This window comes from Phodopus roborovskii, unplaced genomic scaffold (genome assembly GCF_943737965.1).
Source record: "Phodopus roborovskii unplaced genomic scaffold, PHOROB, whole genome shotgun sequence".
Classification (NCBI taxonomy): domain Eukaryota; kingdom Metazoa; phylum Chordata; class Mammalia; order Rodentia; family Cricetidae; genus Phodopus; species Phodopus roborovskii.
The window spans coordinates 1,865,883-1,881,443 of NW_026126469.1; the positions used below are offsets into that span (position 1 = coordinate 1,865,883).

Sequence of the window (15,561 nt, forward strand, 5' to 3'; positions counted from 1 at the left end):
ATACACATAAAATTATGCTACTTGAGTTGACAGTGCTACCCCAAGAGCCACAGACTACCTAACAAATGGCCCAGTACCAGCCATGAGAAACCTCTTCTGAGTGGCAGGTCAGAGGAGTCCAAGAGACTTCTAAAACAACATCAACTATTTTTGTTATCCTTGGTTGCCTCCCAGAGGACTAACTGACATAGTATAGGAAGGTGCTATGCAAGTCTCCAAGGGAGGGAAGCATATAATATTCCTTCTCAACTATGATGCTATGAACCACAATGACCATTGGTAAGATATCCCTCAGGGGGAGGTAGTGGCACACATACCTTGGAAATTACCAAAAGCTAACTGTACTGAAGAACCACTCAACAAGAAGTACTGAAGACCTATCCAATTACTTGGGGCTACCAAGATCTTATAGGAGAACCTATTACTACCACTTTACTCAATTAGCATAATTAGTAACATCAATTAAAAATATTTATCTTTGTGCCCACAGGTAATCTCATCCCTCAAAGAAACTTCTCTTTGCAACATTCTAAGACCATTACAGAAAACCACAAAATGTAGAATGGACTGTGGAGTGCCCACCCCCAAGGGATACGTCTGTAACAAGTACGTTTCCTCCTCCAGCCGCCTGGTATTGTCCCGCGGCTGCGCCAGCCCCAATTAACACACAGAGACTCTGTATTTGATACAATTCTGTTGGCCCGGTTACTTGTTTCTTATGGGCTAGCTCTGTCTTAAGTATTAACCCATTTCTGCTGATCTATGTATTTTCACATGGCCTTCTCTTACCGGGGAGGCAGCTGGTGTCCAGCTCTCTCCAGACTCTCCATCTTGACTCCTCCTTACTACTTCTTATTTCCTCCTTGTCTCCTAGTCCCTCCTATCTTCCTTTCCTATTGGCCAATAGTGCTTTATTTATTAACCAGTATGAGAAACATATACAGAATGACATCTCCCATCATCTCCTCTTTTCTGTCCAAAATAAAAAGAAGGGTTTTAACCTTAGCATAGCAAAATATATAACACAACAGTTATCAAATAAGAATCACAGTTAACACTATTTAGTCCATTAACATTTATCAAGATTTAAGAAACTATTCCATCATCTATATATAACTTATCTTTAATCCTGACTAAGGAAAACTATAACTATCTGTCTTCAACTCCTTCAAAGACCACAGAAGGATAGTATATAAACTCTAGATATGACAGAGACATCTTGCTTTGTCAGTCACCTGAAGTTCTTTTGTAATGTTCCATCTTCAGCCCATAGGCCATAGTGTGTCTGGCAGACTCTTCAGCCAAGCAGGAAACTTTAAACTGTCTTCTTATATTGGCAGTTTGTCAGTCACTTTTCTCTGTGTCCTGCAGACTGTCTGGCAGACTCTTCCATGAAGCAGGAACTCTGTAGCAATGTCCATCTTGAATCAGCAGTCACTTTTCTGTGGGTCCTGCATATCCAGTTTATACAGCACAAAGTCAAACAGTCCAGACAAGAGCAGTATCTTGTCCAAATGGCTAGTCTTGCCATATTGGAGGCAAACTCCATAACGTCTTTCTTTAATGTCCATCTTCCAGGAGCATTTATGTCTCACTGTCAAGAAAAACCCTAAACCATTTTTAATGCCATATTCTGTAGGTCTTTGAAAGGTTTGAAGAATGCCTATCTAAAATACATCTCTGTGTATCTTGAAAACCTAGCTAACTTAACTCTAAGCTTTGACTATCATAGGTAATTATCTATAATCTGTACTACATTATACAATACATTTCTGAATGAACTATATAAACACAATACCTAAACAAAAGGAGAATATACACATCACAAAATTGACCTTATATTGTATCAATAAATGAAAATCCATTCCAAAGCAAAGTATTCATATCTATACCATAATCCCCTTTTTTACCTTTGAAAACATATTGGTTGTGATCATTAACCATTTATAACCAACCACATTTAAATGAAAACAAACATTTATAAACAATATTCGGGAATTTGGGCGTCGTTCTTTCCAAACTACTTCCTGCTGGTAAGGGGCGCTGTCATGGGGGATCCTAAGAAGATGCAGAAATCCTGGTTGTAGTCTGTAAGGCTGCTTTGTCCAGCTGTTTTGAATGTTGGACCACCTTGTACTCTGTTTCAGGCGAATATCTGCTTGTCTCTTGCAAAGCAGAGTTCAACCAAGCTTTATGGTGGTGGCACTCGCCTTTAATCCCTGCACTTGGGAGGCAGAGGCAGGTGGATCTCTGTGAGTTCAAGGCCAGCCTGGTCTATAGACTGAGTTCTAGGACAGCCAACAGCCAGGGGTAAACAAAGAAACCCTGTCACAAAACAAAACAAAGAAGCAGTGTATCTCAGAGATACTCACCTAGAATGCACAAATTTTGGGGATTTAAAAAATCCCCCCAAAATGTCTTCATTTCCCTCAAAATGTACAGTCATTTTAATCAGCAGTAACTGGTAACAATTACCATTTCATTTGAGTACCTTTCTTTATAAGGCTGCTATTAGGTCTCATTTTGTCAACTGAATTTTTAGAACGGCACCCAGACACAGGGTACATGGGTGTAATCTTAGGACTCAGGCAGCCAAGGCAAAATGATTGTATCTTCTAAACTAGTATGGATTCCAAAGTGAGACTACCACTCCTAATTCTCCCCAAAAGAAAAAAAAAAATATTAGTATATTAAGGGAACAAAACACACAACTTCATCATAACCAAAGTGTTCATCTTTTGTGCTTTTTTTATACAGATGCAGAAACAAAATATTTAATTACCCTAGTTACACTATTAAAAAAAACACACACACACATATATAGTTATGAGTGCACATGAAAGGCAACAAAGGGAGCAGTAGCTAAGTACTCTAGGCCCATTAAGGCATCATTTTATACCCACAGGGTTTGAGTTTTCTTCTTTTGTTCTGTTGTTTCTTTTAAAAAAATCCAGTCAACTATCCACCAATTTTTAAACATAATTCGTTGCTTGTTAATGTGTATGTCAACACATACAGACCAAACAAAACATGTCTGTGACTTTCTGGTCCTTTTCTTTTCTAGACTTGAAAATGTAAATAAAATTAGCTTCTTCAACAACCTGCCACTGTGAGTGCCTGTTTTCTACTTAAAGCTACTCTCACACCTTTCCCAGCAAGTCTGCAGAATAGCTACAATAGAAAAGTGCCAAACAACAAAGTTACAGCTCACACTGCTCTGATAATAGGACCTATTGTGACCTATTTCCATCTCCAAAGCTGATAAGGCATTTAGGTTATGACCTGTGTATCAGATTCTTAGAGCCACTTAAAGCTTCTTAAAAATTATAGTGTAATGCAATTTGCTATGCCTTCAATTCAAATCTGAGATGTGCTCTTTCACTGAAAATGGTTAAGTTTCAGTTCTTTTCACCAATAACTAACACCAATTCATCCATGACACACTAACCAAAACTGGGTCAGTCCCTTTTTAATTGAGACAGGGTCTTCACTCTGTAGTCTTGGCTGGCCTTGAATTCACAGATCCACCTGCCACTGCCTTCTGAGTGCTAGGATCAAAGGTGTGCGCCACCACACCCACTCATTCAACTTTCTAATTCCTAAGTTTATTATTTGTCATTACATACAACAGACTCAACACCTACTATTAATGTAACTCATAATCCATTTAAATTTTATTTTATTTAGAATAAATTTATAGAAGTACTTTCCATAGGTACTTTGGTTAAATATTTCCCATAGAATTTTTAGAAATATTCTTTTCAATTTACCAGTTAAACTAACATGCTTTTTTTTCTTAGAACTACAATACTCTACCTAAGGACAAAATATAGCCTGTGGTATCAACATACTCTTTACACTGAACAACTAACTAATGCACTTATAGCTCAAAATATTAACAAAGTTAAAATGTTATACCCCTAACAGCCATTAGTAAAGAATTTTATTGACTCTGAAATTCTGGATTATAGGGGCTGGATTATAGGGGCTCAGTGGTTAAGGGCACTACCTGTTCTTCCAGAGGATCTGAGTTCAATTCCCAGCTACCACATGGTGGCTCACAACCATCTGCAATGAGATCTGGCTCCCTCTTCTGGCCGGCATGCAGACAGAACAATGCATACATAATTAATTAAAAAAAGAAAGAAATTCTGGTGTCTGAGAAGATCCAAAACCCCCACTCCACAGAGCTAGAGGCATAAGTCATGTTCAGACTGTGTATTTGCATGTACAAAGCCTTGGGTTCAAGCTTCAAGGTCTCACCTTAAGGATAAGGCCACACTGCACTTTTCCAGAAAAGTGCAATACAACCATGAGTCAGTCCACAAACAAGCAGTCTAATGAACACCATACAAGTAGGAAACACAGAACAATCCACTGTGGCAAATTCAAATCAAACTGTAGAAAAGCAGACAAATAGCAACAACGACAAATTAGAGAAATGACTCAATCATCACATACAAGTTAGCCTCAGTAGGTAGGATTAATCCTACCTACTTCCCATCAAAAAAAGCTGAAAGAAAAAACTATCAACCAGATCACAGCACTCATGCAGCTGATTCAGAAGGATTGACAATTCAAAGCCAAACTGAGCTACAGAATTAGATTTGACTCAAAGAAAGAGTGTGCATGCAATATTCCCCAGAGCAAACTGCAGACCCTGTCAAAATCTAAACAATCTTACTTACAGAAAGGGGAAAGCTAATACTAAAATTCATATGGATTGTCAACAGGCCCCACATAACCAAACAATCTAGAAACAAGACAAAGTTGTAGCAATAAAAACCCAGAGACAGACACTGGGTTTAAAGACAAAGAGCGAGAAGCAGAGCAGCCAGCCACTAGGGAGTTCTCACCTCCACTAATGTTCAAACCAATGGGATGATCCACTGAACCTCAGACTATACTGCCTTCCAGCAGACATCTAGTGCTGGATTAAAGGTGTGGGATCCCAAGTGCTAAGGTGACTCTGTGAGTTCTGTTTCTCTTTTAGACGGGATCAATTTCGTGTAGCTTAGGGTGGCCTTGGACTAAGAGAGATCTGTCTGCCTCTGTCTCCTGAATGCTGGGGTTAAAGGTGTATGCCATCACTACCTGGCCTTTATGGTTTTCAGGCAAGTTATATCATATGCAAATTATCACATACAAAGTAATCAAAGAATTGTGGTAAGGGTCTAAGAGCAGACATACAAAATAAACCAATACATCTATGGTTACCTGATTTTGAAAAATGCCGGTATTGTGCAATGAACAGAAGATTAACTCTTAAGCAAAAGGTGTTTAGTCAAGTAAATAGGCATTATGTACGAGATAAAATTGGGCCCCCATCACAGACAAAATTTTCTGAAAATTGATTAAAAATCCAAAATATGCAATCCAAAAACATAGAAGAAAACATAATAAACCTCTACACCCTGGAATTTAGCAACATGTTAGAAGTCTAGCCAACAAAGCAAAAGATCAATTTTATCAAGATCACTAACTTCTCTACACTGAAAGACATTAAGCATTGTGAAATGGCAATCTCCTCGGAAGAAGAAACAAGCATACTGTTAAGGTTCTAATATCCAATTTATATAGAACTCTAACAATTAAACAATAAAAGGACAACTCCCACAAGCACATAAACATGTTTAGGGTTATTAGTCACTAAGAAAAGGCAAAGTAAACCTATAATGAGACAGCATACACACATTATTAGGATGACTCAAAGACAGATAAATATAGATGATAGAAAAACTGTAGCCCTGCTAGTGACAATTTTCATCTATCTACCTACCTACCTATTTATTGCTGGTTTGTTAAATTTTTTTTTTTTTTTTTTGAGATAAGGCTTCTCTGTGTAACAATCCTGGCCGTCCTAGAACTCTATCTGCAGACCAGTCTGGGCTCAAACTCACTGAGATCTGGCTGCCTCTGCTTCATGAGTGCTAGGATTAAAGGCACCACTACCACCACCACTGCCTTAGTGGCAATTTTTAAATGGTACAGTCATTGTGGAAGTTTTATGGCCTATAATTTTAATCCTAGCTACATATGAGGAACTGAGAAATGGCCCACACATAAATGGTTAGAGCAACACTATTTAGAGTAGTAGAACAACCCAAGTGCCCATCAAGGGGGTAAATGAATAAACAAAATGTCATTTATCCATATGAAATAATACTTAACTTTTAAAAGAAATAAAATACCGGTACATACTACAACATGAACAAAACTATGCTAAGTAAAAGAAGCCAGACATAAATTACCATATACTATATTCTATTTCCATACACTATCCAGAATAAACAAATCTAGAATAAAACAGAACATCTGCATAAAGAGAAATGGGGAATGACTACTTAAGTATTTTCTTTTGCAATACAATGTTTTGGAGACAGAAGTGGCATATTTACATTAAGAATGTGTTAACTGCCACTGAATTGTATCTTTAAAATGATTAATTTGAACACAGTAAGGTGAAACACCTCAATAATTCCAAACTCAGGAGTCAGAGGCAGATGCATTACAATAAAGTTCTAGGCCAGCCCAAACTAAACAGCAAGACCTCATCTCAGAAACACAAACAAAATGAACCAAAACAACTTAAATATGAATCAACAAACCTATTCCTAGTATCAAGAGAACTGAAAGCACTGTTCATACAAAAATTGGCAAATAAATATTTACAGCAAAATTATTTATCCTACCAAAAATATAGTAACAACTAGTGTCTGTCAAGGATATTCAACCTATACTAATACATACCACAAAATGTATAATCCTAAGAGGCATGCTGAGTGGATAAACAAGCTATAACCAATCTATAGAAGAGTATTATTCAACCAAAAAGGGAGAAGAGAGAGAGAACAAGTTAAATATCTTATCTGAAATGCTTGGGTAAAAAATGAAGTGTTTCAGATTTGGGAGTCTTAGAATTTGAGATCTGCATGTGTATAATGAGATATCTCAAGAGATGAGATACAAATCCAGATACACTTCATTTATGCTTCATATTTATCAATACTTAAATGTATCTGTGTTTTTTTAAGATCTATGTTCATTTATATGTATATTGTATGAGTGATGGCATGTACACAGGTATCCATTGAAGCCAGAAAGAGGATACTGGATCCTCTAGAACTAGAGTTACAGGCAGCTGTGAGATACCTGCTGTGTAAGCACTTAATCACTTGGCAATCTCTCTTAACTTATGCCTATATTTAACCAAAATCTACTTGTCATATGGTTAAATATGGAATTTTATACTTGTGGTATCATGCCAGCACTAAAATTTGGATAATGGATAATGGAGCACTTGAGACTGTAAAGATACTCAACTTACACTAATATATACCACAATAGGCATTCTGAGTAAATGAAACTAAACTCAAAAGACCATTATTCATAGGACTCTATTTATATGAAATGTCTACAACAGGCAAATCTATAGTCAAAAAAGTTTGTGCTTGTCAGGATTTAGGAAAAGAAAGAGTGGATCCCTAATGGGTAAAGGCTTTCTTTATGGGATCATACAAAGGTTCTAGTTTGCTTTATTCTGCTGTGATAATGACCAAAAGCAAGGTGAGGAGGAAAGGGCTTATTTCATATTATAGGTTATAGTTCATCATGAAGAGAAGTCGGGCAGGAACTCAAAACAGGATCCTAGAGGCAGGTACTGAAGCAGAAACTATGGTTTGTTCACCATAGCTCACTCAGCTTGCTTTTTCAACACAGGAGTGGTACTACCTACAATGGGCTGGGACTTCCCACACACATCATTTAAACAAGAAAGCCCCAAAGGCTCACTCACAGCCCAATCTGATAGCAGCATTTTCTCAACTGTGGTTCCCTCTTCCTGGATGACTCTAGTTCATGTCAAGAAAAAAACTATCCCAGCACAGCAAAGTTGGGATTCAGACACTAGCTATAACTTCACAACCCTGTGAAGTTATAAAGTCACCAAATATGTATTTCACTATGACTTTATGATGTATGTTTGAAACAGTAATCAAACAGTAATCAAAGCTCCCAACCAAAAAAAAAAAAAAAAAAAAAGCAAGCCCAGGGGGCTGGAGAGATGGCTCAGAGGTTAAGAGCACTGGTTACTCTTCCAAAGGTCCTGAGTTCAATTCCCAGCAACCACATGGTGGCTCACAGCCATCTATAATTGGGTCTGGTGCCCTCTTCTGGTGTTGAAGCAGACATGTAAACAGAGCATTGTAAACACAATAAATAAATCTTAAAAAAAAAAAAAAAAAAAAAAAAAGCAAGCCCAGGGCCAGATGGTTTGAGTGTAGAATTCTACCAGAACTTCAAAGAGCTAACTCCAATACTCCTCAAATTGTTACACACAATAGAAACAGAGGATCATTGCCAAACTTTTTTATGATGCTACAGATACTTGGATACTCAAACCACACAAAGACGCAACTAAAACAGAGAATTAATTACAGACCACTCTCCCTCATGAACACTGATGCAAAAATAATAAAATACTGGCAAACAGAATCCAAGAACACATCAGAAAAGCCATCCACCACGATCAAGTAGGCTTCATCCCAGAGATCAACTGGGCTTCATCCCAGAGATGCAGGGATGATTCAACATACAGAAATTGTAAATGTAATCCACCATATAAACAAACTGAAAGAAAAAAAAAAAAAACATAATCATCTCATTAGATGCTAAAAAAGCCTTTGACAACATCCAACACCCCTTCATGATAAAGGTCTTGGAGAGATCAGGGATACAAGGAAGATACTTAAACATAATAAAAGCAATATACAGCAAGCCAACATCAAACTACCTGAAGAGAAACTGAAACCAATCCCATTGAAGTCAGGAACAAGACAAGGCTGTTCTCTCTCTCTCTCTCTCTCTTCCTCTCTCCCTCCCTCCCTCCCTCCATATCTATTCAATATAGTACTCAAAGTTCTAGCTAGAGCAGTAAGGCAACAAAAAGATATCAAAGTGATACAAATTGGAAAAGAAGTCAAAGTTTTACTGTTTGCTGATGATATAGTATACATAAGTGACCCCCAAAATTCTACCAGGGAACTCCTACAACTGATAAATACCTTCAGCGATGTAGCAGGATACAAGATTAACTAAAAAAAAAAAATAAAAAATAAAAAAAAAATAAAGAAATAAAAAAAAATAAAGAAAGAAATCAGTAGCCCTCCTATATACAGATGATTGATAAACAGGCTTAGAAATAAATCAGAGAAATCCTTTACAATAGCCACAAATAAAACACGCTGGGGTAACTCTAACCAAACAAGTGAAAGACATGTATGACAAGAACTTTAGGTCCCAAAACAAAGAAATTGAAGAAGACGTCAGAAAATGGAAAGATCACTTATACTCTTAGATAAGTAGGATTAACACAGTAAAAATGGTAATCTTACCAAAAGCAATTTACAGATTCAATGCAATCCCCATCAAAATTCCAGCACAATTTTTCACAGACCTTGAAAGGACAATACTCAACTTCAGATGGAAACAAAACAAAACAAAACAAAAAAAAAAAATCAAAAACACAATAGCCAAAACAATCCTGTACAATAAAGGAACTTCAAGAGGCATCACTATACCTGACTTCAAACTTTTCTATCAAGCTGCAGTAATGAAAACAGCTTGGTATTGGCATAAAAGCAGACAGGTAGACCAATGGAATTGAATTGAAGACTCACACCTATGAACACCTGATTTTTGACAAAGAAGCTAAAATTATAAAATGAAAAAAAGAGAAAGCATCTTCAACAAATGGTGCTGGCATAACTGGATGTTGACATGTGAAGAATGCAAATAGATCCATACTTATCCCCATGCACAAAACTCAAGTCCAAATGTACCAAAGACCTCAACATAAAACCAACCACGCTGAACCTCACAGAAGAGAAAGTGAGAAGTAGCCTTGAACACATTGGCACAGGAGAATACTTCCTAAATATAACATCAGTAGCACAGACACTGAGAGCAACAATGAATAAATGGGACCTCCTGAAACTCAGAAGCTTCTGCAAAGAAAAGGACATGGTCAATAAGACAAAATGGGAGCCTACAGAATGGGAAAAGATCTTCACCAACCTCACATCTGAAAAAACATACAAAGAACTCAAGAAACTAGACATCAAAAGACCAAATAATCCAGTTTAAAAATGTGGTACAGATCTAAACAGAGAGTTCTCAACAGAAGAAACTCAAATGGCCAAAGACACTTAGGGAAATGCTCAACATCCTTAGCCATCAGGGAAATGCAAATCAAAACAACTCTGGGATACCATCCTACATCTCAGAATGGCCATGATCAAAAACTCTGAGGACAACTCATGCTGAAGAGGATGTGGAGAAAGGGGGACACTCCTCCATTGCTGGTGGGAGTGCAAACTTGTACAGCCACTTTGGAAATCAGTATGGTGGTTCTCAGAAAATTGGGAATCAACCTACCTCAGGACCCAGCAATACCACTTTTGGGCATATATCCAAAGGATGCACACTCACACCACAAGGACATTTGCTCAAATATGTTCATAGCAGCATTATTTGTAATAACCAGAACCAGGAAGCAACCTGGATGCCCCTCAACTGAAGAATGAATAAAGAAAATGCGGTACATTGATACAATGGAGTATTACTGAGCGGTAAAAAAACAAACAAATAACCAATTACATCTTGAAATTTGCAGGTAAATGGATAGAACTAGAAAAAGCTATCCTGGGTGAGGTAACCCACAGAAAGACAAATATGTACACACCCATAAGTGAATATTAGACATAAAACAAAAGACAACCAGCTTACAGGCCACAACCCCAGAGAACCTATGTAAGAAAGAGAATCCTAAGAGAGACATACATGAATCCACCTAGGGAGGGGAAAAAGACAAGATCTCCTGAGTAAATTGGGAGCATTGTGTTGGGGGCGGGGCAGAAGCAGGAGCAGGGAGAGGGTGAAAAAGAAGAGAGGAGGCAAGGGGGTGCAGAAAAATGTATAGCTCAAGGAAAAAAAAAAAAAAAACCAGCTGGTACCTCTAAACACAATTCTGTCTCCCAACTTTTTTTATCTCTTGACCTCAGGGAAATATTATGTACACAACAAAAGAAATCAAGATCCACTGTGCTTATGAGTTGACAAAGGCTGCCAAGAACTCCTTTGTGGTGGCACAGGCCTTTCATCCCAATACTTAGGAATCAGAGGCAGGCAGATTTCTGTGAGTGGAAGGCCAGCCTGGTCTACATGGTGAGTTCTAGACCAGCCACACATAAACAGTAAGACCTTGTCTCAAAACAGAGATGGAAAAAAAAAAAAAAAAAAAAAAAAAAAGAAATGTCATCCAAATCAGTATTATGCAAGTAGAATATTGGTATGTCCATGCACGTATGGAATGCACTATACACTGCTGCATTTTGTTCTATATTATCAGAATAAAAATGGCAAAGGTGACTTAGTGCTAAACACAGAGACAGACTAAAGTTTCAAGACTCTATTTCTTTTGTACCTGTATTGAAAAAAGAACTAAATTTAGACACTAAGGAACTGTGATGGGAGATGTCATCCTGTATATGTTTCTCATACTGGTTAATAATAAAGCACTGTTGGCCAATAGGAAAGGAAGATAGGAGGGACTAGGAGACAAGGAGGAAATAGGAAGTAGTAAGGAGGAGTCAAGATGGAGAGTCTGAAGAAAGCAGTATGCCGCCGGCTCCCTGGTAAGAGAAATACATAGATCAGCAGAAATGGGTTAATAATTAAAGGCAGAGCTAGCCGATAAGAAACAAGTAACCGGGCCAACAGCATAGTATCAAATACAGAGTCTCTGTGTATTATTTGGAGCTGGTGCGGCAGCAGGACAAGACCAGGCGGCGGCAGGGCGGAAAAACCATACAACCATACACATTACAGAACTGGGCAGAGAAAAACTGTTAAGTCAAAAATCTTTGCTTTGAAAATTTCTATGTCTGTGTCACCAATGGGATGAGTTTCAAAGGCCCTCCTTCCCTCACTACTCCTCTACTGAAGAAAGAAAAACCATCTTGACTTTAAACTCTTTACATAGATTCATTATATCCCTGATTCTTATACTGAATCATAGTTAAAATACACTAGAAAATCTCTTTAAAGTATATGTGAAGTTTCTGCTCTGAAGCAGAAAAAATATTTAACTATGTCATCTTTTCTAATTTTATTTACAAAAGCTAGTGTTTATTGTAAAAGTCTCCAGTGTTTTAAAATACTATCTCAGGGGCTTTAGAGATGGCTCAGCAGTCAAGAGCACTTGTTGCTTTTGCACAGGACCCAAGTTCAGTTCCCAACATGCAGAAGGCAGCTAACCACCATCTGATATCTTCAGTTCTAGGGGATCCTTTACTCCCTTCTGGCTTCCAAAGGAATTAGCAATCATGAGATACATGCAGACAAACACTCATACACATAACATAAACATAACTTAAAAAAATAAGTATTTCAGAGGGAGGGGTAACTGTTGCCGGGATGTAAAATTATAAACAAATATCTCACTACAATGAGTAATATGCATCATTGAAAATCTTTATAGAGACCTACTAAATGGTTCCAATGAACAAAATGCTATTTAAAAAGGAAGGAAGGAAGGAAGGAAGGAAGGAAGGAAGGAAGGAAGGAAGGAAGGAAGGCAGGCAGGCAGGCAAAAACCTGTTTGTGGTATACTCAATGACTCAACCTCCAGTCAGTGTCAACCTCAAGTGTCAATGCTGTAATGTGTAGGCACAATTGACAAAACAGAATCCATACTGTTAATAGACCATGCAAATGGCCCCAAAATTACTTCTACTGCTTTAACCATTTAAAGCCCAAATATATAATAAATAATAAGTGACAGGAGGGTTTGATGGATATTCTCTGATCTAGTTTTTCTTGTAATATTTATACACTTTCTGTAGTAAGATGTAGCGATGCAACCAACGGATTATGGAGAAATCACCATCTCAGAAGAGACCACTATTCACAAATGGAAGCACTTAAAAATCTGTATTATTAAGGGGCTGGAGAGATGGCTCAGCTTCCACAGGACGCGGGTTCACTTCCCAGCAACCACATGGTGGCTTCACAATAGTCTATAACTCTAGTTTCAGCACCAGGTAACATTCGCAGACATTAGAAAAAAAAATCTGGGAGTGGTGGCTGGTCGGTCAAGGGAGTTGAGGCAGCTGGACCGTAGAGTTTCGGCCAAATACTTCAGCACATGGTGAATTCTTAGCCAATTTGAAATATAGAGTAGGACCTGTCTTAACTGCCCCACCCCAAAGTTCTGTTACTCCTCTTCAGCCCAAAGCAAAAGTTAAAAAACAAAACAAAATTAAAAAAAAACTCACACATCTCTGTCATTCTAGACATTTATTTCTCCAATATTCTCTTCTCGTAAAAAATACTGACTCATCTACATAGAGTACCCCATATGAAAGGCCAGAGGACCTTCTGCCAAATTTGGGTGGGTCACAGCCACAAAACTATAAACACCGAAGTCATGGAGAAACTTGGCGCGCCTTCCTAACCTGAGAACTCCCAACGACACACCGGAATGTCTTTTAATCTTTCGACCGTGTGATGCTCCCGGGGCTGTCCCTCGGCCCCATGGCGATTCCAGAGCCTATCGCGTCTTCAGCGGCCGGAAGGAAGCGACCGCCGCTCACACGCCCGCCCGCCCGCCCGCGCGTCCCCCGAGTGCCCTTGGGCCAAGCGGCGCCCGGCCGCAGGCTGCAGGGCCACTCTGCCCGCCGAGCGCCCGAGACCGGAGGGAAGCACCCGGCGGCCGCTTCCTATCCTCTGACACCCACAGGCCCTCGGCCCGGCCAGGCCTCGCGATCGCGGCCTCATCTCACCTGCGTACCCACCACGACGATCTGGGGCAGCTGTATGATGTCGGCGCCCACCGTGTTGAAGACGTCCTGCAGTTTATTGATGACCGGGATTAGCGCCTCCATGACTCCGAAAACACGGGACCTCCACCCAGCAGGCCACTGCAATGAATGGGGACGCGGCCCACAGCCCGCTTGCTTCCTCTTCTCCTCCTCCCTCTCCTCGGGAGCCCGCACCCATTGGGCCGGGCAGCCACCTCCCAGCCAGCTCCCGGCATGCCGTGCGCCACGCAGGAGATGGGGACGCAAAGACTGCCGGGAGATGTAGTTCAGGCTGAGTGGAACGCGGAGGCCTATTCCTTTCTGGTTTTGACCTGAGCCAGGAGGATGTGGAGGCTGCAGCAACGATGTTGAGTCTGCTCCCACTCAAAACGCTAGGAAACAGCTAGACGCACACTGGTTGTTAAAGTGGTAGATATGAGTATGTCTCCGGAAGTCGGAGCACACACCTGTAAACCAGCCCTGAGAGACTTAGGCAAGAGGATGACAAGGTCTGCACTACATGTTGAAATCTTGTTTTTAAAAGGAAAAAAAAAAAAAAAGGAGTCTATAGATAATTAACCAATGTCATTTCCTTATAAGAACACCTTACGAGGTGTACTCAAGGACAGTTTAGGAAAATTTAAAGTATGTCTTTACCCCAGTCTACCCTCCAACTGGACAGACTAACGTGGCTTTCAGCTTTGGCAGAGAAGTTCTTTTTGCAGAGGTTAATGCATAGAGTGTATATGGTTAAAGTTCTGGGAGTGAATGATGAGTTCTCAGCCTTAAACTAGACATCCATATCACACATATCATCCAAGGCTCAGGATAACAATGAAGACAGAAAAAGAATTTAAGAGATCAAGGACGGGGGGTGGAGGGGGTGGGGAGGAGGAATTGTGAAATGCTGCCATCTACTTATGAAGCTTATGTTGCAGCAGCCATGAAGAAAGTAGCTATAAATACCTGCACAGGACTGGGCACTCCAGCTATCTATTGTGGGTAAAGGAAATGCCCATGACGCTCCATCCTTTCTTAAACAGCAATGACTGCTTATGTTCGCTGGAATTGGAGTTATTTTCTCCAATAGCATATCCACTGGTGCCAAAAAGTAGGAAGAAAAAGGGATCCCAGAAGAGAAAGTGGGGGCAGATATCAGAGGGCTGGCTATTAATATAATCACAATGTACTGGATTTATATGAGATTGTCAAACACAAACAACTCAGAGCCATAAATTCACCTCTGGCCTGAGAGGAATGAAAAGTCAAGTAAAACTTTCTGGAAGTTTGTAGACTTCAGACCCTGATGACAATGGCCACTCATGAAGTTGTGGATTACATAATTAGAGAGGTTTCCATTGACATGCAACATACACCATAGTCATAGAGGACATATTTGACTTGTTCAGCAAACAAATGGTGAAAAATGAGATGAACATAGTTTGTCCACTTATGTCTGGATCTTTAATTTGATTGATTTCACTGATAAACATGTCTGTATTTATGCTAATACCATGCTGTTTTTATTATTATAGCTCTATAGTACAATTTGAAATTAGGAATGGGGATACCTCCAGTAGTTCATTTATTATTTAGGATTGTTTTAGCTATCCTGGGTTTTTGTGTTTCCATGTGAAGTTGAAAATTGTTCTTTTCAATTTCTGTAAAGATTGTATTGGAATTTTGATGAGGATTGCATTTA

General features: G+C 39.2%; 1 protein-coding gene across 8 annotated transcripts in view; it reads right to left on the reverse strand.

Moving 5' to 3' along the window:
- Dnm1l (dynamin 1 like) overlaps positions 1 to 14,097 on the reverse strand; it is a 58,986-nt gene extending 44,889 nt beyond the window's left edge. For 6 of the 8 annotated variants that reach the window (XM_051190991.1, XM_051190990.1, XM_051190987.1 and 3 more), the window contains exon 1: positions 13,842 to 14,081. In XM_051190991.1, coding sequence (XP_051046948.1) covers positions 13,842 to 13,943 — 102 coding nt within the window. In that variant the 5' untranslated portion in view covers positions 13,944 to 14,081. Of the gene's footprint in view, positions 1 to 13,841 lie in introns of all 8 variants that reach the window. The other 2 variants (XM_051190994.1, XM_051190992.1) reach the window with 1 other exon arrangement.
- Positions 14,098 to 15,561: the final 1,464 nt, after the last annotated feature.